The sequence below is a fragment of the Heterocephalus glaber genome, unplaced genomic scaffold (genome assembly GCF_053883595.1).
Source record: "Heterocephalus glaber isolate CG9 unplaced genomic scaffold, H.glaber_assembly_v1.0 deba00001615, whole genome shotgun sequence".
Taxonomy (NCBI): domain Eukaryota; kingdom Metazoa; phylum Chordata; class Mammalia; order Rodentia; family Bathyergidae; genus Heterocephalus; species Heterocephalus glaber.
Genome location: NW_028258386.1, coordinates 347,367 through 370,691, shown reverse-complemented (window position 1 = coordinate 370,691; position 23,325 = coordinate 347,367). Strand labels below are relative to the sequence as shown.

The window sequence follows — 23,325 nt, the reverse complement described above, 5'->3', positions numbered from 1 at the left end:
CAGCAACTCTGGATCCTGTGGCCTTTAGGAAAGGTCCACTACAAAAATGAAGAAATACCAGGCAGCACCGAGCACACCCCTCTTGTTGCACATCGGAGCTCCTGGAAAGCAGGGAAACCTCAGAGCCAAAAGCCCAGAGCACAGGAGGAAGAGGGGTGAGCGTGTGTGGTTGGCAAAGGTGGAACAGGGTTCTTTTCAGCAACTTGTGCAGGAAGAACTGAGTGCTGTGCAGGAGAAAATGAGCATTGATTTTTAATCCACACTGTTCACAGAAGCTAACTTGACATGGGGTACAGACATAAACCTAAATCATAAAACTTCTAGAAGAAAACAGTGGAGAAAATTTTTTTCTTTTTGTTTTTCCTGGTACAAGGGATCGAACTCAGGACCTTGTGCTTGCGAGGCAGGTATGCTGCCACTGAGCTAAACCCTCGGCCTGGAGAAAATATTAAGGCAGATAAACATTTCCTTGGTCAATGAAAAATAGTGAAAATAAATGAAAAAAATATGGAGTGGACTTTAAAACTTCTTTGAAAAACCCTTTTAATCTGAAAGTAGTGGTGCACACCTGTCATCCTAGCACTTGGGAGGCTAAGGGAGGAGGATCACCATGAGTTCAAGGCCAGCCTGGGGTACATAGTGAGTTCAAGACCAGCTTGAACTATATAACCAGACCCTGTGTCAAAAAAAAAAAAGTAAAGAGAAAAGAAAACATAAAAGTACACCATAAACTTGGGAAAAATACAAATTTCTAGAATAAAGAATGCCTACAACTCAAAGAGAGAAGCACCTGGATTTTTTTTAAGTGGTCTAAATATTTGAACAGATGTTTTTCAAAGAAATCACTTAACAATATGCCCAATCTTACTAGTCTTTAGGCAAGTACAGATATAAACCGTAAATGAGATACTGCTAGATATCTACTAGAATGGCTAAGAAAGATTTTTTTTTAACTGCAAATACCAAGTCTTACCAAGTAAGATGAGCAACTAGCATGCTCATGACATGAACATGGTTCAGCGCTTTGGAAGGGAATTAATTGGTGGTTTCTTATGAAGCTACATGTCTGTGACCAGAGGAAGCAGCTGGACCAAGGAACAGGTCCTACGCCCCATTCTGTAAAATCCAAGAAAAGATTCTACAAGATACTGGAGAGAAGAATCTGTGAAGGAGGAAAGCTGGACTAGATGCACAAAAAGTGCAGAATAACCTTGAAGGTGGAAGGTACAGTAGGTATCAGTAGGAACAGGAACGCCCAAGGGATGGTGGGACACATTGTTTCCTTACAGGAAGAAAAGGGACTAATGATTATAGTTGGGGGAATAAGTAGACATAAAATGAGTCTTAAAATAACAGCAATCATAAGGAAAAACAGAATATGTAACTTTTCAGCCACCCACACAGCATAGCCAATAGGAAAAAAGTGGAGAGGAAAAAAATAAAAGTAAATGGCAAAAACAAGTCCCAGTATGAGTGTTGATACAATAATGTGTGCTGTGGTGTGCATCCAGATGTCCCCCCAAAGCCTCACATGGTCATAGGCAGAAGCTTTGCAGAGGTGGCTGGATCTAGAGTGTGTAGTGCTGGGATCAAGGGTGCGTGATTACTAAATCAGTCCACTGATGGGTTTGGCATAGTTCTGGCCAAGGGGGTGAGTGCTACACCCACCCTAGTGAGAGTAGCTGTGTAAAACATAAGGAACAGAAAGAGAGCTAGTGTGCCCTTGACTGCCTGCCCTGCTGTGGACTGTTGCTCCTTTGCGATGCCCCTCTGCCATGTGTCACTCTGCCTTGGAGCCAGACAACTATGGACTAAAACCTCTACAAACTGTGAGCTAAATAAATCTTCCCCTCCTTTAACTCGGACACCACATGAACCTTCCCAGCACCCGGGGTACGGGTAGGGTACAAGGGGGCTGTCTTGAGGGCACACTGTCCTTCTGTCTTTACTGCATGCAGCAAGCCTGCTCCTTAGTAGAAAAGCTGCTGGGCTCAAGGACTGGGTATAGGGCCTGCTTGGGACTAGAACTCGGGGTCCAGCTTTGGGGAGGGAAGTAAGTAGAAGGGGGGGCAAGAGAAGGGGAAAAGCATGACTGCCCACAGATAGGTCTGCATGTGTGCCAGCCCTGCAGTGACCTGCATGAAGTGACCCCACGAGAGAGACCCATGGGAGAGGCCCCACAGGAGAGACCCACAGGGGAGCCCCCACTGGAGAGACCATGGGAGAGACTCCACGGGATAGAGCCACTGGAGAGAAGGACCCACAGAAGGAACCCTACAGGAGGGACCCACAGAAGACCCCACTGGAGTCCTGTGAGGAGTACAATGCCCTCCAACCTCCAAGCAGCTGATTTTTGCAGAGCAGCTCTGCATCCAGGCCTGGATGACTGGGTGGCTGAGGACTGGGCAGAGCGAGCCCTGCTGAGATTCTGGATGAGGAAAGGTCCCTCCTCACCCTGCCCTGTGTCAGGTCTGAAATCACAGACTGAGGCCCATCTCGTGTGCTCCGTGCTCCCACACTTACCACCCATCTGAGGCGGGGAGCTGAGGCAGGAGAGTAACTGGCCAGGCCTCACTGCCTTTTCCCTCCTTGCCCCTCCTTCCTCCCATCAGGGCTCCTCCTCTCTGCCCTCAGGAGGGAGCCACAGACATGGGCTGGGCAGGGGTGAAATGGGGACCCAGACCACAGCACATTGACCCTCAGAAATGTCACTTGGAGTAAAAGACGCTGGTGAGGACAGAATCCCATCTTGGCCAGAACGGACAAACCCAGGGACTGGATGAGGGGTCATCGAGGGCTGGGGTGGGGACAGCACAGATCCTGTGAAAGAACAGGGGGTTTCTTTGGGGTGATGAAAATGCTCTGAAATTGACTGGTGAAGGCTGCACAACTCTGAAATACTACACTGTACTTTATTTTATTTTATTTTGTTTTTTGGTACCAGGGATCGAACTCGGGTCCTTAAGCTTGCACAGCAGGCGGCGAAACCACTAAGCTAAATCCCCGGCCCCACACTGCACTTTAAATGGGTGAGTTGTGTGGTATATTAAAAAAAACCTATGGGAGGGCCAGGGATTTAGCTCTGTGGCACCTCACCTGCCTCTGTCACTATTGTACAGGAGTTAAATTGAGGTGCAGAGAGATATCACTCACAATCTCTGCAAGTTAATGGCAAGGCTGGGGTGGAACCCATGCGGTGGCTCTGGAGGCCACATTTGTGACCACGTGTGCATCCATACCCTAACTGAATGCTAGGGTTCCTCTACAGAAGCTTGGGGAGCAGTCGCTGCTGTTTATGACACAGAGGCCTCCTCCCTGGGCTGATTTCAGGGGGCAGTGCCACCCACCAGCACCCATGACCAGGAGTGTGAAGTCAATTGGGAAGGACCCCCAGGGGTCATGCAGACAGCTTCCTGACAGCTGGAGGAACCAAGGCTCAGAGCTCCTCAGACCTCCGCCTCCCCAGTGAGATGGGAGTAGGGATCAGTTGCTAATTCTTTCTTCCCCTTTCCCAGATTTACTCATTCTGTATTTGGTGGGTTTGATTCTGTAATTCTGAATATTTTCCCTCAGAAAATGAAACTTGTTGAAAAGAAAGAAAAGAAGCTGGATGTGGCAGTGTAAGCCTGCCATCCCAGCTCTCAGGAGGCAGAGGCAGGAGGATTGCAGCAAGTTCAAAGCCAGCCTGGGGTACATAGTGAGACCTTGTCTCAAAACACCAAAAAAAGAGAAAGGGAGGTGTGGGGGTGCTGGGGGAGAAGAAGAAGAAGGAGAAGAAATCGAGACATCTTTGCCTTGTTCTCCGTCTGTGGATAGCATGGGAACTGAGGTGACCCAGTGGTGCCCCCTGCTGGCATGGGGTGGTCCTGGGCATAGGAAGGAGGGAGGAAGAGGGAAAAGGGTGGAGGCCTGGGCCCAGCCCCGCTCTGGACGCTTCCACGACCACCACTGCTTTCCTTAACCCTCAGGCTGGTGCCTCCCTCTCCCTTTCACGGGTGGGGAAACTGAGGCCAGGGACCAAAGCCAGAGACAAGTGGCCAGGTCGGCAAGGGTCATGGACCAGACATTTGCCTGGGAGGTGTGAGAGGGACTGGAGAGGAAGGTGGGGTACGACTGACCCTCCTGCTACTGACAAGAGACCCTCCTTCCGGCTCTGCCGAACTCACCAGCTGCAGGTGGCTTCTCAGGGGAGGACTCCGCTGGGTCACTGTCACCAGGAGGACAGGGGGAGGGGGTCGGGAAGGGGGCTCCGCCTGGGAAGGCGTCCACAGGCGGGACTGTGAGGACAGAACTCACTGGGCAACCAGCCTCAGTTTCCTCATCTGGAAAAGGATGGCCACTCCTCCCTACCCCCTCAGGCTCAGGCTGCTGATGTTCAGGTCGGGTGGGCAATCTGCCCCCCTCAGTGGCACCGTCCTGCCCGCCCCAGCGGGAGGAGGATCCCCACCCACTCCAGCTTTTACAAAGCGATTTGATGTTTTGTTTTGGCCTGGCCACTAGGGGGCACCCTGACTCGGGGACCCGCAGGAACAGCGTGACCTCCTGCACCCGCCACCGTTGTGTGTGTGCTGTGGGTGGAGGCAGATGTGCAGGCACGGTGACCAAGGTCACCGCCCTGGAAGGTCCTGTGGGCTCCCCGCCCCAATCCCTGGCAGCCACTGATCTTTTCCCGGTCCCCGCCCCCTGCTATGTCACCAGCTGGACCGGCTCCCTCGCTGCTGCGCTCTTAGGGTTCCTGGGGGCTTTTCGGGGCTCCACAGCTCGTTTCTTGCTAGTGCTGCATGATGCGCCACCCTCTGAATGGACCATGGTTTATCCACACCTTTACAGAGCTGCTGTGAACATCCGTGTGCTGATGTGCACGCAGCACAAGTCCTTACCTCCTCCATCCTAAGAGCACGTGGCTGGCCTTGGGGTCCTGGTGTCTGGTTTTGTAGGACCTGCCGTGAGCGAGGGCCTGGGGTCCATCCCAACCCTGCTGGGGGGGCGGGGGTTCGACCCTGGCCCATTGCTTAATTGGATTGTTTGCTGGTGTTGAGTTTTAGGCGTTTTGTGTGGGCTTTGAAGCAGTCTTTTCTCTGCTGGCTGCAGCTGTCTTGCTCTGCTGACGTTGCTTTTGCAGAGCGGAATGGTGTTCTGTGCAGAAGCAATCGGCCCTTCCCATCGTGGGCCGTGTACCGGGCAGCATCATGCCCAGGCCATCGAAATCCCCTCCACGTGTCTTCCAGGCTTGCAGTTCTGTGTTTTACTACACCCCCCACCCACTTGGAGGTGGCTTCATGGTGGCATCAGGCCCATGTCCAGGTCCCAGGGCTGCGGGTCGAGCAGCCACATCCTCCCTGCACGCTTCCTCCACTCGGACCGTGGCTGCCGCTTGGCCCTCTGGGCTACTGTGGATCCTACTGGTTCCACCCGGCCGTCTGTCCACCTCCCGCCTCACACTTGGCCTAGGCACTGCAGCTCTGCAGGAAGCCCTGACTCCCAGAGCCACAGCAGCAATGGCAGAGCCCACATTTGAACCAAGTCTTCTTGCTGAGAGCCTGCGCTCCAGACCAAGATGAAAACACAGGGAGTCGGGGAAGGAGAGGGGGAAGAAAAGGAAAAGAGGAGAAGAGAGGAGAATGTTAGCAAGAGGCACAGTGACTATCTCTGCAGTCAAGCACCCGAGCCGGAAGGAGATATGGCAAGGGTAAGCATCACCATGGTCGTCACCACAGGGGTGGTCAAAGGAGTGCCCCACAGGAGGCAGATTCAGCCGGAAGTGGACATCCTAGGAAAGTAGGGGTTTCCGACTTCCCCAGGCTCCATCCCCCACTTCCTATGGCGGTCAGGCTCTGAGCTGCCAGTGCAGAGCTGGACAGGAGACCCAGTGCTGTGCTGCGACTGGGTCTCAGTATGTCAATGAGTTGCTCAGGCTAGGCTTGAATTTGTGACCCTCCTGCCTCAGCCTCCTGGAGTGCTGAGATCACAAGTGTGTGCTGCCATGCCTGGCTCAGTTGCCATTCTTTATAAATTCCCACCCTTCGGAATTTTGTTATAAAGCATAAACAGACTGAGACAGACAGCAGCCCACATGACTTCCTTTGCCAATGCCGAGGTGGCCCAGGACTGCCGGCCGGCACCATGGTGCCCTTGTTCACAGAGTTCCTGCCTGTGTGGATTTGGGGCAGTCATGGCTCTGCCAGGACAGTGATCACCCCCTGCCACATGGCCCTCCAGCCACCACCCTCTTGCCTCCCTGCTGGCCGGTCCTGTGGTGACCACTGTCAGGCTCTCTGCTTGCTTCCCCCCAGCCGTGTGGGCTTCCGACTGGGTGCAGCCAGCCCTGTGCCCCTGCTCAGGGCTCTTCTGAGGCTCCCACGGCCTCTGCTCAGCCTCCTTCCCCTTACTTCGCCTGTGCTGCTCCTGGTTCACGTCTCCAGACAGCTCAGCTCCATCCTAATGCAGGTTCTGCTGCTGTAACAGAACCTAGAAGCTGGGCATTCATAAAGAGAAGAAAGCTCTCCTTCCAGGCTGAAGCCGCAAGTCCAGGCAGGGGCTGTTCAGGGTCCCCACTGGCCTGCTGGTGCAGACTCCACAGGCCCGGGGGCGGAGACAGCAGGTGCACAGCTAACCTCTCTTCCTCTCTTACAACACCACTAGCATCACCACAAGCCACTCTGTGACCTCCCTGAGCCCCTGCTAACTCCCAGGTCCCTCCCCCACTGCCATCAGCAGATGCCGCTGGGGAGTGTGACACACCCAGGTCACAGCAAGGTCCTCATGGCCCCTCCTCTGGTCCATCACAATCTCTCACACCCCCAGGGGATGTGCACAGCAGCCGATGAGAAGTCCCGGGTAACATCAGTCAGCTGACTCTGTAGCCCATTGGGTGAGTGATGGGGAGAGGGAACATCAAAGCCCTGCAGGAAGACAAGCAGTGAAGGAGGGAGGAGAGCGGTTAGGGAGGAGATGGCAGCCTGATCCCCTAACTCCTGAGAGGACTGGGCTCCTGCAGTGGGGCACAGGACCCCCTCAATTGGAACAAGACACCCCTGGCGTGGCGGGAGGCAGGACCAAGCAGTGCTGGGAGGTGGTCTCGGCCACACAGCTCCTGAGTGTGTGACCACAAGAGGCTGCTTGGCAGCCCTCCCTGGCCTGTCCCCAGATGGAGTCAAGGAGCTTCCTGGGATGGGCAACAACAGTAAAGAAGGTTCCAGAAATGGCTCACACCCATGGGGTCCCCTCATCGTGGGCTCCATGCCTCAGGTGGAGAAGGGCAGCCCAGGGTGACAGGCGAGGGGCCCCTCTTCTCCCCTCAAGGACCCAATGAGCGCAGCTGCTTTGGGACCCCAACCTAGGAGGGTGACACGGAGCTGGAAGCCCCACAGGCCACGTGGGATTGAACCGTGAGCGTGATGTCCTGCTGCTCAAGGCCCTGCAGGTGACTGGGGTAGCCTTAGACACACCGGGACTGAAACTGGGGGCGGGTTTAACAGAGGACATTCAGTCATGAGAGGCGGTGGCGGGCGTGTGGGTGCCAGCATCAGGGACAAGAATGCATGTGTTCACAGACCGCAGCCCTGAGGGTCAGGCCTCTGGCTGCGGCTGCTCATGCGCTTCGGGGCACCATTTCCTCTGTCCTCCTCGGGGTCCAAGCACCCAGCAGCCTGTGCCCCAACACGCAGGACTCATGACTCCCCAGGGGTGGCTGTAACCCAGAGCTGACCCTGTGGCCCTGGCTGGGCCTGCTCCCCTGGTCCCAAGACCACAGGGTTCCCACGGCTCCTCAGACAGCCCAGCCCTGGGCATGGCCGCTATTCCCATGCTTTATTTGTTTTAATTTTTATTTTTATTAGTCCACATTTGCAGCACATAACATTTACATTCCTTGTGTGGAGTCAGTCCATGTGCACAACACATCTCAATTCTTTTTTCCAATCCCCTTTCCCTCTGCTCCCTGTTCCCCACTCTATGTCTCCATCTCCTTCACCTTGGAGAAAGATCGGCCTCCTACTTCTTATCATCTATCTTCTATTTTACTCTTTATTTATACTTGTGGGGTTTCCTCATGTAAGAGAAACCATGTGGCATTTAAGCTTGTATGTCTGATTTATTTCACTTAACATTGTAGTCTCAAGCTGCATCTATTTTCCTACAAATGACTCAAGCTTATCCTTCTTCATGGCAGAGTAGTATTCTACCATGTGTAAATACCAGGCTTTCTTTATCCATTCATCTGTTCTTATTGCCATTTTGAAGTACAGAGAAGCAAAAAGACCGTTGAAAGGTCATGCAGCAAGTCAACAGCAGGGTGGGAAGTCAAGTCCAGAGAATCTAGCTTCACATGAGTGCCGCCTACAGGGGCACAGGAGGCTGGTACTGGGCCATGACCGGGGCCATGACCACAAACATAAGAGTGCAGGGCACCTGCTGCTGGCCTGGCACTGTGGGCTCTGGATAGCTTGGGCTGCACCTGTGTTTGCATACCCCCGGGGACATGGGACTCACTCCTTCATGCCACCTGCATCCTCCTGGGCCCCAACGCCCTCCTGAGGGGCTTCTGATTTCCACAGTCCTGGAGGGAGGCTGGTTGGGCCCCTCCTCTGCCCTATGGGAGGTGCTCAACCCACAGGCCCAGGGTCTGGCCCTTTTAAATTTAGCTGCAGGAAGGCGTGGTGTGCAGGCCCGGGACAGACAATCAGCAACAGGAAGAAGCCCGAGTGGTGAGTTAGGGAGCATTGTTCCTGCCCTGCTCCGCCCACCAACGCTGCCAGGAGCTGCGTCAGGACAACACAATGTGGGCAACTGCGGGCCAAGAAACAGGACCCAGAAGAAAAATACTGGAAATTCCCTGCGCCCTGCACGGAGAGGCCTTGCTAGGAAATCAGCAGCCAGGGAGAGAGAGGTCGCTGCCCGCAGGCGGGGCCAGAGCAGGAGGAAGTCGAGGGCGATATTGTGAGATATTTTCAGTCTGGTTCGAAGCCGCTGATTTTCCAAAACACCAGGGGCTCCTGCAGGGGAAGGGGAGGGGCGGCTGTGGGGCTGGGACCAGGGCATAAACAGAAGCTGACCCACTTGGAGAGCAGCTGGGGTCTCAGGAGAATCCAGTGTCCTTCCTTTCAGTGGGAGAGTTGCACAGAAAGCCTGCAAAGTAGGCAGACAGATTCTGCTTGCTTACCTCTCCTGATGGGGGGCTCACTATCTACTGGGAAGCTCATCCCACATCTGCACAGCAAGTTGGGAAAGAAATTAAGTGTTTATGGGTGAGATACAGCAATGGAAGAAAACAGATCAGAACCATCCCCAAGGAGCTGATATTCCAGGGAGGGACACAGACAGTACACAAGGGGTGCACACCTGTCATCCTAGGACTCTGGGAGGAAGAGGCAGGAGGATCACAAGTTCAAGTTCAGTCTGGGCAACTTAGAGAGACACTGTTTCTAATTAAGAGGAAAAAAGGGGAAAGGATAAAAAGGGTTGGAGATGTAGCTCAGTATAAAAGCCCTGGTTCTGTGTATCATGTTAGAAACAGCAAGCACCAGAAGAAATAAAGTAGGGATGTGTCAAAGGTGTTTGGGTGGAGTTCTAGAAGGAAAGGGTGATGGAGACTGTCTCTCCTCGCTTTTCGCTGGAACGTGCCCTCTAGGGACACTCTGAGACCCTGCTTTGCCCGCTGTGCCCGTGGCCATCTGCTTCCACCTCTGGGGACAGCCCTGCCCTTTGGAGCAGGCCGACTCCTACCAGAAAAGGCTGCAGCCTTCTGGTCTCCTGCCTGGAGCTGACCACCTACTGAGGCCGGCAGGGGTTATAAACCTCCACCTCCAGGAAGATCCCTTCCAGCTGTCACCTGCCAAGGAGCTCACCAGCTCCTGATGTCGTGAGTAGCCACAGTGCCTGGTCCCCTCCACCCTGTCCAAGGCCAAGGGGGCCTGCAGACCCAAACACTCAAATCTGCATTTATTCCTATCGCTTCATCTTTCGGCTGGCAGGCAGCATTCTGGTACAGCCAGCGGCAGATCCCACGTGAGACAGAGAGTTAATATTCTCAACCCACAAAGAGCACCGAAAAATTGATAAGAAAAATGCAGAACAAAACTAAAGGAAAGAACGTGGGCAGAGACTTGATTTGGGAGCTCACAGACAGAAATGCAAATCTCTGATAAACAAATGACAGCCAGGCACCTTGGGCAGGCATGGAAATGCAAATTAAAAGTACAATGAAATGCCGGGTTTTTTCTCCCATCAGATTGGGAAAATTATAAAATAATAATGACACCCAGGGCCAGCAAGGGAGCACTGAGCAGTGCTGACAGCTTGGGCAGGCGGGAGCATGGTTGGGCCACCTGCTGGGACCAAGCGCTGTATTAAAGTTTAAACTGCACCCCCTTTCATCCACTGCACCACCTAGGGGAGGTGAGGATCTTGGCTGCAACAAAACCAAACGAGGCAAGGACAAGGATGAGAACGTGCTGCAAGCTGAGAGCAGGGCCAGGATCGCACGACCAATGGGAGCCATTCCAAAAGCTGCTGCGTAGACAGTGGGGATAAACGCGTCGAATGTCTGTGTAGCCACGTGGTGGTCCTGGTGGCATCAGGGACAAGTGACCAGATACACCAAGCCTCAAGGCCCACAGATGCATGACCCTGTCCTGTACACAGGTTTGTGAGCCGAGAGCAGGAACCACCAACTTCCACCCCTGTAGGACAAGGCCACGAGGAGCCAGGCTTCGAGCTGTGTCTATGTCCCATCTCTGCTTATTCCGCTTTCCCAAGTCTCTGCAGTCTGATAATTTCAGGAGAAGCTACTCTTTCTAAAAAGCTTTTTCATTAGTTTTTTTGTTTTTTTTGTTTTTGTTTTTTTTGGTACCAGGGATCGAACTCGGGTCCTTGCACTTGTGCAGCAGGTGGCAAAACCACTGAGCTAAATCCCTGGCCCTTAGTTGTTATTTTTTGAGACAGGGTCTCACTATGCAGCCCAGGCTGGCCTCCAATGTTTGGATTCTCCTCTCTCAGCCTTGCAAGTGTTAGGATTACAGGTGAGAAATGGGCCCGTCAGGACACCATGACACACAGAGGTAGGAAATGGCCAAGCCCCGAGCTGGGCCAGCTTCCCACGGGGCCTGCCAAGGGATATTCGAGGGCAAGTACCCCTCCTTGCCCTCCGCTAGCGGGAATCCAGTGCTCATTGTGCCTCAAAAGTTCCCCCTGCCTCAGCTTCCTGCTCCTTCCTCTCCCACATCCATCCTCCCTGTACTGTTCACAGTGCTGCTTTACTGAAACTGCAGGAGGACTGGGCTGGTGTGCAAGCTTGGTCAGAGATTCAGGGTCCGGCCCAAGGTGGTGGCAGTCTCCACCCCACAGTGTCCAGGTGACCGACAGCACTGGCCATCGGGCCATGGATTCCCAGACTGCAGTGTGAGCTAGAGGCCCTGGGAGCAAAGTCTGGTCTGGCAGAGTTGGCCCTGGGCTCCGCGGTTCTGAGAAGCCCTGAGCATGCTGCTGCTGCTGGTCCTGGGGTCACAGCAGAGGACAGGGCCCTCTGTTCACAGGGCTGCTCTTGTCCTGTAGCGCTGGACCCAGGTGCATGCTGATGGGCTTGCCCTCCACTGCCCAGCACCACCTGTACTCATCCCGGAGCCAGGTCTCAGGGCAGCCAGGGGATCGCTGTCCTTGACAACTGAGGGACTTGAGGGGGCTTCACCCCAGCCCAGCCAGCTTCTCCCCATCCCTGCTCCTGGAGCCCGGACCTGGCCAGCACAACCAGGCCACTGCCCGTGGGCTATGGTCATTGCACAACCCAGGCTCCGTGAAAGCTGTCCACCTGCATTTCTGCCATCTCCATGCGAGGCCGGCCAGAAGCCATGGAAGACAGAGACAGTGGAGTGGCTGCAGTGGCTTTGAGGGAGATTAGTGATCTCGAATCTTGAGGCAGAGGGAAGGTGACTCAGGGCACTGGGGTGGCAGGGCCTGGGGACAGTGCCCAGCAGAGGCCTGAGTGACAGAGGAGGCAGAGACCTGGACACAGGGGGCCCTGGGCAGGGGGGCAACAGCTGAACCCTAGACAGGACAGGAGCTGGGGCAAGACGATGAGGGCCAAGGGTGCAGGAGCCACAGGGTGGCTTTAGGGTACAAAGGCCCCTATGGATGTGGTCGTCTTTAACCCCAGGGCCACCATGGAGCCTAGAAGACTCTGGGGGCCCCTCAGTCCAGCCACGTGCTGTCCCTATTATTGGCTGACAGCCTCCTGTCCTCCTGAGCACTGCCTGGCGGCCCCAAGCCCCTTGCTGGAGCTGCGCCCCCTCTCCAAGGTGGCCCTGCAGCCCCAGGGGCCAGGCTGGAGCTGTCCGTTCACCCTTGTACCCTTGACTGGAAGCTGGGAAAACGGCTGGTGATTGGGGGTTGGTGGGCCCGACAGCCCCTCAGTCTGCCAGAAGCCACACGCCCCAGAGCCCCTCTTCCCAGCCTGTTGCAGCAGGAAGGCATCATCCCAGGTGGATTCTCAGGCCTGCGGGCCAGCCGTGCCACCTGAGGGGAGGAGCAGGGGCTGCCCAGGAAGGAGAACAAATCTGGAGCCCTGAGCTTGGGCCTCATCGGAGTCCCACTGGCCCTGCCCTGAGCATCCTTGGGCCTTAGTTTCCCCCTTTGGGAAGGCCCTCCAGCTCTAGCAAGAAGCCCAGATATCTGTGAAGCACAGAGCACCCCAGGAGGCACCCCCAGGCCCTAGAGAGACCACCAAGGGGCAGGGCCTTGGAGAATGTTCTCTGGGCCTGAGACAACCCACAAAGTAGGCCTGCTGCTCCTGTCGTTCAGGCAGGGAAACTGAGGCTGAGCGGGGAGTAACGACCCAGCCAGAGTGAGGGGTGGGGCCACTGGGCACTAACCAACTGAGGGCACAAGGACGGTGTCCCACCTCCTGCTGTCCCCTCCTTCCGGCCCCTCTCCCCCACCCACTGCAGGGGCCTGGACAAGCACAACCTCCCAAGCCTTCAGGGGCCGCTAACATGGAGCTGTGGGACCAGGCAGAAGCCTGAGCCTCTCCGGCCTCATAGTAGCTCCTCCCGGCAGTGCTGTGTGGAATCAAGGAGATAACATCTGGAGTCAACATCTGAGAGGCGCTAGGAGCCTGGCATACCCAGCCTTCAGCTGGAAGCACAGCCAAAACCATAAAACATAGGAACAACCTAAACACACAGCCATGGGCGTCACTAGGCCACCATGTGTGTGGGCGTCAGCGTCAGCACAGCTAGAGCAGGGTCTGTTGAGGAGAGAGACCAATGGGCTGGAGAAGGAGTGGGGCCCAGCCTGGGATCAGCATGCAGCATGGTTCAAGGCCCAGGAAGGTCTGGCGGCCGAAGTGCGTGGCTCGGGCAGTTGGATACTTACATGGGGAAGACCTTGACCCCCTCTCGCTGCACCCCACTTCTGTCTGGTGGGTCTGGCCCGCAGGTCCCAGTTTTGTGGACAGCTCCTCTTGCTGGCTCTGCAAGGTGGCGCCGATGCCGACAGGAGTGTGTGGACTGAAAGGGCTGCCATGGATTCCAGGGACATCGAGGCACTTGGAAAGTGGCAGCTTGGGCTGGGAGGGCTGTCTTTCAGTAAAACAAGGGACAGTCCTTTATTTTCAAATCAACCTACATGGCTCATGCTCCCCAGGACAATCACAAGGGAACAGATGAAGTTTTGGGACTGAGTTGTTGATCAGAAAGTTCCAATCCTTTGGCGAAAAAGGAAAACATGTTTTGTTGTCCCTGAACGTGTGATGGAAAAACAGCAAATGGCCAAGGGAAAGTCGCCCCACGCTTTCCTCGAAGCCTAGTCTCTCAGCTCAGGGCGCCATACGGAAATTGAGGGCCGAGCGAGGAAAACATGTTTTTCTTAGCAGGACGTGTATGGAGTGCTTGGGATCAAGTGTTGGAAAACAGGAGAATAAACTCCAGCTGTGGTAAACACTGCCTCCTCTCTGGGGTCAGAAAAACAAAGGTCAGGACTGGGTTGGTGAGGAACAGCTGCTGGCACAAAGGACCTAGGCTTTAGGAGCCGCTGGTGAGGGAGCCTCCCTGAGCCTCAGTTTACCCATCTGCATGTCCACCTCAGAGAAGCAGCAAATGTGCTGTTCATCCACACAGTGTAGACATGTGTTTAGTTCCCACCTTTTGCTGTGCTGGGACCGGGGCCAGGGCCAGCGTGGTGACACTGTGGCCACAGGCAGAAGGCTGGGCACCTAGTTTCTTCTCCCCTGTGCCCAGCTCCCACCGTCTGGAAAGTCTCACACTGCTGTTCCACTCTGCGCGGCCCCCCAAGTCTCATAGCTGAGCAAAGGGCAAGACCACAGGTGCCCCCACTCACTCCACACACTCGGCAAGTCTGGTCCAGCAGCCCTGGCCCAAGGAGGTGCGGGTGAGCAGTGTTCACCTGGCTGCTGGGTGGGGAGGGCCCACCCCCAGATGGCCTGGCCACAACAGCCCCTGCTCCTGTCCCGTGCTGCAGTGAGACTGTGGGGGCCAAACTGAATCCATTTGGGGAAAGCTCTGAGTCGAGACCAAAGGAGCAGTCACAGCAGACCCAGCCCCCATCCTCCCTGTGACCAGCCATGGTCTCCAGCCAGTGTCTGGGCCTTTGCACTCTCGTCCGTGAAGAGATGGTAGCCAGGCGTGGTGGTGCACACCTGTGATCCTAGCACCCGGGAGGCTGAGCCAAAAGGATCACTGTGAGTGTGAGGCCAGCCTGGGCTATAGAACGAGACCCTGCCTCAAAAAAAAAAAAAAAAAAAGAGATGGTGACACAGCACTATCACCTCTCACTGTGTGGTGGACTGTCTGTTCTAGTCCACATAGACCACAGACGAGCACGGGGTGCTGAGGCCCGGCTCACAGCTGGAGGCAAATTCTCCTGGGCTTTTGAGTTGAGCTCCACCTGGCCCAGCACTCAAGCCTCCCCGGCTGGAGGCTGCCTCCTTGGCTGCTGCCTGAGCCGGGCTGGCTGTGTCGATTCCCCTCATGCCAGCATCAAGCCTCCCCGAGCAGGCACCGCTTGGGTTGACACTTTGTCCTTCAAGTGGAGGGTGGCCCAGGAGGGAAGGGCTGGCTCAGGCTCTGTCCCCAGCATCCCATGGGAGCTCTGTCTCCAGCTCTCACGGTAGGAAGCTCTGGTGCCCCTGCCTCGCACCCGCACCCTGCCTGGACCTCTCAGCTGCAGTGGAGTGGCTATGCCCCATGGCCCATGGCTGCCCCTACAGGACGAGCACTGGGTGTCGGTGGCCACTTCTTCCGGAGCGACAGAATGCCACAGCCACAGGCAGTAGGGTGGACAGGGTGGCTCAACGCACTTCCCCAGGTGGCTGGCTTGGCAGGGAGGAAACAGCAGGAGACGGTGCTGTGACAGAGGTCACACTTTCCCTGTCCTCCCCTGCATGCATGCCCCGCTGCACAGGTGCTCGCTAAGCTAATAAATAAGGCCTGCGAAGCCAGGCAATGTGGTCTCCACGCCAGAGCTCCAGCAGGGAAATAAATGAACGCACCTGTCTCAAGCGGCCACCCTCCTAGTGCCTGGGGAAGGTGACATTGCCACCTCTCTGCAGAGCCAGCCTGTGTTCCCTGTTCCTAGGGACCCACTGCTGGCCAGACTATTGGGGTCCTGGCCCCCTCGGGAAGGGATTACCAGCGTTCTCATCCACCGCCCACTTGGCAGCCGTTGCCAAGAGGCCCCTGGGATCTCCTCGGCCCCCTGCCCTTAATGGGGCCAAGAGCCTGGACCCCACTCCCTGAACGAGGAGGCAGGGCCCCACCCGGGACTCACCTCACCACGCCCACCCCAATTCTGAGGGCAGGAAGCTCAGGTCCCCAGTACTGATGCAGCGACATTGCCACAACCACAAACTCACCTCTGGCCTTTCATTCCTGCAGAAGGCCAAGGGGATACCAGGGAAGGCAGGACAGTTTGCCCTGGAGCCCTCAGGCATGGACTGTACCCCTTGGAGCCTCAGTTCCCTCATCTGAAACATGGGGGTGATGCACGCCCCTCCTGCTCCCAGCCCCAGCAGTTCTTGGGGACAGAACATGCCTGCCATGGGCTGGTTTCGAGGGTTCCAGACCCTGTCCCAGCTGGGCGGAGCCTGGGGGAGGCCCTGGGTCCCAGGTGGTGGGCCTGTGGCCTAGGAGGGGACCATGAGGCTGGCCAGCCATAAGAGAGGCAGTTTTGCTCAGCCTCCTGCTCCTCATGATGTGCGCCCTCCTACCCCAAACTAACCTGGAGGCCAGGGTCCTTGTTCGTCAGGGTGGCAGGGGACTCAGCACCCAGAAAAAAGTGGCTGTGCTGCAGGGTGAGGGTTTAGTCTTCAGGTCCGGTCCTCCACTAACTCTGCCCTGAGGCCTGGGGTCCCATGACAGGATGGGGGAGCTTGGTGACCGCCTGGCACAGGTCACAATGGCTGCTCTTAATGGGGCTCTGGGGTGTTGGGTGACCACATGCAGGCTCTGCTCAGGCTGCTTCCCAGCCCCAGAGACCAACAGGCCCACAGTTGTGGTTCCCTGCAGCCAACAATCTGAAAATATTACATGGAAAATCCCAGAGAGAAAGAAGCCATGTTTTAAAGAACTTATTTCGGCGTATCATCGCAGCCACTCTATCTTGTTATTGTTGGTGCTAATCTCTCACCAGGCTCCATAGACACGTTACACTGTATTCTAGGTGCGTGTGGGGGAGAGACATGTTGCGTGTCTAGGGCTCCATGCTGTGGGTGGGGACATCGAGGGACTCGGGCTGTGGCAGGAAAGGCAGCTCAGCTGTGGGCAGGAACAGCAGTTAGAAAGGCCCCAGGGCTGGAAGAAGCCAGCATGTTGGAGGGAGAGGCGCTGGCATGATGAGCCAAGGGTCAGGGTGGAGGGTCAAGGCCAGGGCAAAGTGATGTGGGGGTGGACACTGCAGCTCCCAAGGGCCCCGTGAAGGACAGCAGGTGCTCTTCTCAGAGCCACTTCAGAGCTGCTGCTGTTTGCAGCCTCCAGCTGGGACTGTGTCCCCAACACAACCACAGAGCATCACTGGTCAGGGGAAGGCTAGGCTCCTGAGGTGGCCCAGTGTCGGGCACAGGGCCTCCTGCTCCCTGACTTACATCACCACAGTACACGACTGCTTCTCCCTGAAGCTCAGCCCTGCAGGTTCCATGCCAGGTGAGGTCCCCAGAAAAACCTTTTGATGTCCTGAACCTCTTTGCTGAGCTAATCCCAGTAGGGCACAGTGGGAGGGGTGCCAGGCCAGCCCAGAACCCAGGGCCTTGAATTGTGCAGCCCGAGACTACAACTTCCCAACCCTCTCCCCACTCCTCTAACCCACATTCCTGTCCCTGCTGTCCCTCAATGACTGAAGCCTCCCGGGCCACAAGGCCTGCCTGGGGACAGAGTTTTGTTAAGGCCTGAAGTCCCCAGGCCTGGGCTACAGGGGTCAAACCAGCAGTGTCTCGTGGTGGCTTCAGGTGGTGCCTGCACAGTGCCCTGCACACCCTCACTGCCCTGGTACAAAGAGAGCTGCCTCATCCCAGGGCCCTTGGCTTCCTGTGTGCCCAGGCTTCATCTCAGTGTTCCCTCCACATGTCTCCCACCTAATGAGGGAGCTCAGGGAATGTCACCCACCAGTGCCATGCCAGGGAGGCTGGCCAGCAGCTTCGCCAGCCAGACCTGCCCTGGGAAGGGTTAATGTGGCCCCTTTGTCCCAAGGTTGCCATGGGGACAGTTCCTGTCCTCCAGGAAGCAGGAGAGCAGTTTCCTGTTTTGGAGGAGGCTCAGGGCGGTTTTCCTCCCGCCACCCACCCACTGGAGAGGGCAGGAAGCCAGCCAGGCCCCTGCTGCTGGGTGTGTGGTGGACCGGCCTGGGCCGCTTGGAGAGCCAGCCTCGGGTGCGGCCAGTGGCCACCAGCCCACCGGGCAAGGGAAAAGTGCCTGGCGGAAGAGGGTGGCCACTTCCTCCTAGACCTTGACCCCACCCAGTGATAACCAGGCAGTCCTGCCTGGCCACCCCCACCCTTCCTTGGGGAGCCAGCAGAGGTCCTGCCCACCATCCTTGTCCACCCTGCTCATGAGCACCCTTCCCACCTACGGGTCCTGCAGCCTGCCCAGCTGTGAGAGGCCACCGAGCAAAGCCTGCCTCCTCTGGGAAGCCCTCCAGCACGCATGCCAGAGTTTGGGCCTGAACTTCCACAGCTCTGCCTCCACCTCATGGGTCAGCCCAGCTCCAGGCTCGGTCCCACCACACACCAAGCGATGTCACCACACCATTCCTTCCCCCACAGACACCCACAGCTCCCACCCCCAGCAGGACGAGATCCACACTCAGACTGGTGGCTGCTGGTGCAGTTTCCCCTCTTAAGCACCAGGACTGACCACAACACGCTTCTCACGGTGCCCCTGTGTGCCACCTTCCTCTTCTCCAGGCCTCACACTGGGCGCTTCCCTGCACAGTGGCTGCCTTGCTGCCCCTGGGGAAGCCCAGCCCCGTAAGCTCCATTCGACCCCACTTCCAGCCTGACCCCGTGTCATGGTTGGCTGGCCCCGAGCCCCTGCCTCTGACACCACCATGAACTCTTCAGGGACAGCAGAGTGCGGGAGATGAGAACGACATTCATTCTGTCCCCACTTCAAGGAAGGTCCTCGCCCCCATTACAGAGTGAGAGGTGCAGAGTACCAGGGTGACAGGTACAAGGATGTCCTGAGGCCCCAGAGCCGGCCTCCTGCTCCTCTCTGGGCTCCCCCACCCACTTTAGCTAATGTCCCCTCCCCCATGTAGCCTGGGAAAACAGCATCGGCCTGGCACACCCGGTGTCACAGCTGCGACTCTCAGGCTGGGATTTCCTTTGTCGCAACCTGATGTGTCCCCAGTGATAGAAAGCAGGCCTCACAGAAAACAGAAACACGGGACCCTGCCTGGGAGAGCAATGCAGAGAGGCTGTGGGGAGGAGGGCTCTGTCTTGGCGGGAAAAGAGCTTGGATGGCCAACCCCTTCCCCATGGGGCACAGAGCTGCCCAGCCAGGCCCGCTGCTCCGCCGGGCTCCCACATGGCACCTGCCCTGCCCATGATACATGGCATGCGCCTGACAAGTGCACCTTTCCGACCCCCACTCGGACTCTGGGGCCTGAGTCCCGGGTACTGGTGAGCTCAGTTAGCACTTAGTGAGCATAGCTGATGTACTAAAGTGTAAACAGGGACGTTTACTCAGCACTTTACAGGAAGTTAGGGTGCTGAAGGGGGAGGAGAGCAGCCTGAGACCCGGGTCCCATGCCAACCCCTCTGAGCTGTGTCCTATTTTGTCTCCTTAGGAAAAACAAAGCAATGACAAGAGTCTCAACCTGGCACTGTCCCTCCACGCTAGCATGCCCTTCAGCCCAGCAAGTGAAGACTTATGCTTCGCCAAGGGGCTCTGTGCACTGTCTTCCATGCAGCCTTCACCTGGCCTCAAATCCCACCTTCCACATGGGGGAGGGGTGACACTGCCCCAGGACTTGTCCGGTCCTCGTGTCCACCACCACTGATGGCTGCAGACAAAGGATCTCTGAGCCACCCTCACCACAGCAGCCGGGTGCCAGGTTGCCAGCTTCACCTGCTAATTCTCAGATACAAGCTCAATGTTTCCAGCCAGATTTGCTTTTTGGATTAAGTTTCTGCACTTAGCCATTTGTGCCCACATCCAAATACAGATGCTCCCCACCAACACCGCTCACACCCTCCCTCCCTCCCTCGACTTTTTCATGTCAACCACCTCCACTGCTTTTGTCACCCACCATCCCCATCGCCTGGAGCGTCTCCACTGAGTGGAGCAACTCTATCTTGACTGCCAAATTCATTACCACCACCTCCATCACTGACCAGCTTCAACATTGCCGCCACCTGTCACCTTGACCACCGGCACCATTACTACATCTCCATCACCGTGACCAGCCCCACTGCCACCACCTCCGCCGACATGACCATCTCTTTCGGCTCCCTGAGCTGCACCATCTCCCCCTGCATTCCTCCGCCATCTGTCTCCTCTTCCAAGCCTGTCATCCCCACTTCACCTACTATCTCCTTGACCTCCAGCACTTCATCCACACCAGGTACGGCATGTCCTTCATCTTCATGGTGACATCTCCTACCCTCTACCTGCACCTCCTCTATGTCTACTGCTGCCTCCACCCCTTCACCCCTGTGCCGCTTCTCCATGCTTCCCCTCCATACCGTCTCTGCCAGTCCTATCACACTGCATGCATGGGTCCATAAAGCTCACTAAGAGCCTGTCTAATCAACACAGATCCACCCATAGCTTACTCTTTTGCTCCAGAGCCACATATAATCAATCCTTCACAAAAGGCTGGAGGGTGAGGACTCTGTGGTGGCTCTGAGGTGGAAAGGTCACCAGAAAGGACCAAACTTAATTCCTGATTTTACATTTGCAGAAAGTGAGATGCACCCTGGGCTGCATCAAAACTGTCAGGCTCTTCCAGCAGGCAGAGCCTCTGCACCCCTCAGAGCCCTGCTGAGCTGCCCAGGCACCTGATAGGCTTTTCTTCTGCGCCTGTCACTGTGGCAGAATCATGCCTGGACTCCCTGAGGACAGGGGCCTGGTGTGAGTTATGCTAGCACCCAGCACCTGGCCCTGCCTGAGGACTGGTCCAGTGCCCAGCATCACCACCCAGCAAGGGCTTCCTCGGCCACCCTTGTTCTGTGGGTCCCAAGGTTTATGTCAGGACTGGGATCAGTGAGCGGCCCTATCCCTCAGGTATGCACCCTGGGGGTGGCACCCGCCTGCTGCTCTTGTGTCCCCAGCCACCTCCCCTCTACAGGTCTAGTGAGGAGCCCCAGTCAGGAACAGGAGGTCCTGGGCCAATGGACTAGAAAGTGCTGGCTGGCTTGCTGAGTCCTTCAAGCTCCAACGTCCCACGGCCTAGATCCTTCCAATGTGTCCAGGACACAGCCACCCTCACCTGCTCCAGTCCTGAGGGTGCAGGAGGAAGAAAAAAACCAAAAAACCTTGCAAGGAGAAAAAGTCTGGGAGGGGAGTGTGGGCTTAGATGGGAGGACCCACCCGCAACTCCACTGCATACTGCCCCCTCCAGAGTCCCCGCAGCCCCACCGCATGCCGCCCCCACCCTGCGCCCCTCGGTCTCCACCGTGCGCTGGCCCGCCCGGTCCTGTCGATCACACACCGCCCCCCCCGCCCCGCCCCGCCCCGCCCCGCCCCGGGTCTCCACCGCCCGCCGGGTCCACGCTCTCGGGGCGGGGCGGGGCGGGGCGGGAGGCGGTGCTGGACTTGCTCGGACCCGGTCGCACCAGGGTCGCGGCTGCGGCGGCTGGAAGATGAACGGCGCAGGTAGGGGCGGCGCGGTTGGTCCGGGTCCCCACCTGCCGGGTCGGGGCGTCCCCGGGGCTGAGACTCGAGGTTCCCGGCGCGGCGCGCCCCACCCTCACCCTGTATCCCAGGCTCCCTGATTCCTCTCCACCCTCCCCTCTTCCAGACCCCAAGATCCAAGATTGGCGCACTCGGTGGGCATAAAATCCTCAGGCTACCCCCGCCGCGCTCGGATCCCGCACCCCAGTTCCACACCCCGATCCCGCACGGGGCGCGGATGTCAAGGGGACACCATGTTTTCACTATAGGAGTGCATCCCACTCGCCGGCCAGCACTGTTCCCGGAATTGGGGTGGGGTTCCTGGAATCGGGTGCTCGGAGCAGTCTGGCCCCCCAGGAGCGCGGTGCAGCCTACCTAGAAAATGAGGCTCCAGGAACCGCCCTGTCCTTTACCCTGTCCCGGACCCCAGCGCTAGGGGCCAGAAAGTTCCCACAGCCGTCAGCGTGCAGGGCACCCTCCAGAGCTCTCCTGGGCGCTGTCCCCACCGAGTCATTTTCTCCTAGAATTAGTGCCTCCCGACCCCAAAGCTACCCTCCAAACACATCCCGAAAGAGACAGGAAGCCACCATCTTGGCTGTCCTGGGACCATATCCTGCTGGGCCGTGTGTGTGTGTGTGTGTGTGTGTGTGTGTGTGTGTGTGTGTGTGGTGAGTTGTTTCTTTTTAAAAATTGTTTTACTGAAAACAAGCCATTGTCTCGGGGAGGGGGGGTGAGACAGGACTTTGGGGCCAGCCACCTGACAAAGGGCGAGGGCCCAGCCTGGTGTAGACTCCAGGGTTGGGGCACAGGGCAGCACCAGTGCGCCCCTTTGTGGACCAGGGTCGCAGCACCAGCCAGCCCTGCTAGGGAAGGTCCCTCCTGCCTTGTGGCCCGGGAGCCCTCACTCCAAATAAAACCTACCTGATAACAATGGCGAGTCTTTCTTCGCTCCCACAGCTTCCTGCACAAGGCTTGGCCTCCCGGGACCTGGGACACAGGAGTCCTGGGGACCTGGCAGGTTTGGTCGGAGGCAGCCTCAGCTATTGGGTGCAAGGGTATAGGGTCCTCTGTTTGTCCCAGGCTCCTTTTTAAGACTTGTGGGTGCCACGCTCTGAACTTCCTAGTCATGTGGCTCAGTGGTTCACAGACTCTGTGGCATTAGTCTTAGAGTCACCATGCATGCAGGTACAAGGGCTTGAGCACGTTGCCTAACCGCTGTGCTTCAGCTTCTTTATCCAAAAAATGGGGATCCTTGTTGATGAGCTCTTGTGATGAAGCAGCAAAAGCATACCAGGTGCCAAGGGCCATGTCTGTCACCAGCAGCAAGCCCAGGTTTATCAGGTGCTGTTACTCATCAGATGCTGTTACCAAGTGTCCTGTCAGATCCACTCTAATGAGTTCAGTCAGATGGTGTCTTAGTTACTTTTCTGGCTATTGAGACAAAATACCCAACACCCAAAGTTGAAGGAGGAAGGTTTATTTTGGCTCACAGTTTGTAAGGTTTCAGTTCATAGTTGGCTGGCTCCAAGGCAGGGTGGCATGGCAGAGGGGCATCGCAGAGCAGGCAGGCAGAAGGCAGCAAGTGACAAGCCCTCTTTCTGTCCCTTATATTTTATCCAGGCTACCCACCCTTAGGCCAGGTAGCACTCATACTCAGGGCAGGGCATCCTTAATCCTGGGGAGAATTATGTCAATCCAATCAGTGGACTGATTTAGTATTCACACACTCTTGATTCCAGCATCACACACCCTAGATCCAGCCACTTCCAAAAAGCCCCACCTATAACCGCCTGAGGCTTTAGGAGGACATCTGGACTCAAACCATAACAGATGGAGGTGAGGGCTGTCATTGGGCCATTCCATAGATGGGACACTTGATTTTTTTTTTTTTGAGACAGGATCTCACTGTGCAGTTCAGGCTGGCCTTGAACTCATGGTGTAGCCCAGGCTGACGTTCAACTCTAAGCAATCCACCTGCCTCAGCCTCCTG

The 23,325-nt window shown here is 56.6% G+C and overlaps 1 protein-coding gene and 1 long non-coding RNA gene across 5 annotated transcripts in view; both read left to right on the top strand.

The window, feature by feature from the left end:
• Nucleotides 1-6,795: 6,795 nt before the first annotated feature.
• LOC147822431 (uncharacterized) lies at nucleotides 6,796-13,956 on the top strand. Its single transcript, XR_015445672.1, has 3 exons — nucleotides 6,796-6,871; nucleotides 7,303-9,859; nucleotides 10,391-13,956. It is a non-coding gene; the product is annotated as an uncharacterized LOC147822431 (long non-coding RNA).
• Nucleotides 13,957-21,225: 7,269 nt separating this feature from the next.
• The window catches only part of Fgd5 (FYVE, RhoGEF and PH domain containing 5), a 66,075-nt gene continuing 63,975 nt past the window's right edge, over nucleotides 21,226-23,325 (top strand). For 3 of the 4 annotated variants that reach the window (XR_015445669.1, XM_087196814.1, XM_004870479.4), the window contains exon 1: nucleotides 21,235-21,317. Coding sequence is in view for 3 of the 4 variants with exons in the window: in XM_087196814.1 (XP_087052940.1) it covers nucleotides 21,305-21,317 (13 nt within the window). In the remaining variant the exon portion in view is untranslated. Of the gene's footprint in view, nucleotides 21,318-23,325 lie in introns of all 4 variants that reach the window. The other variant, XM_004870480.4, reaches the window with a different exon arrangement.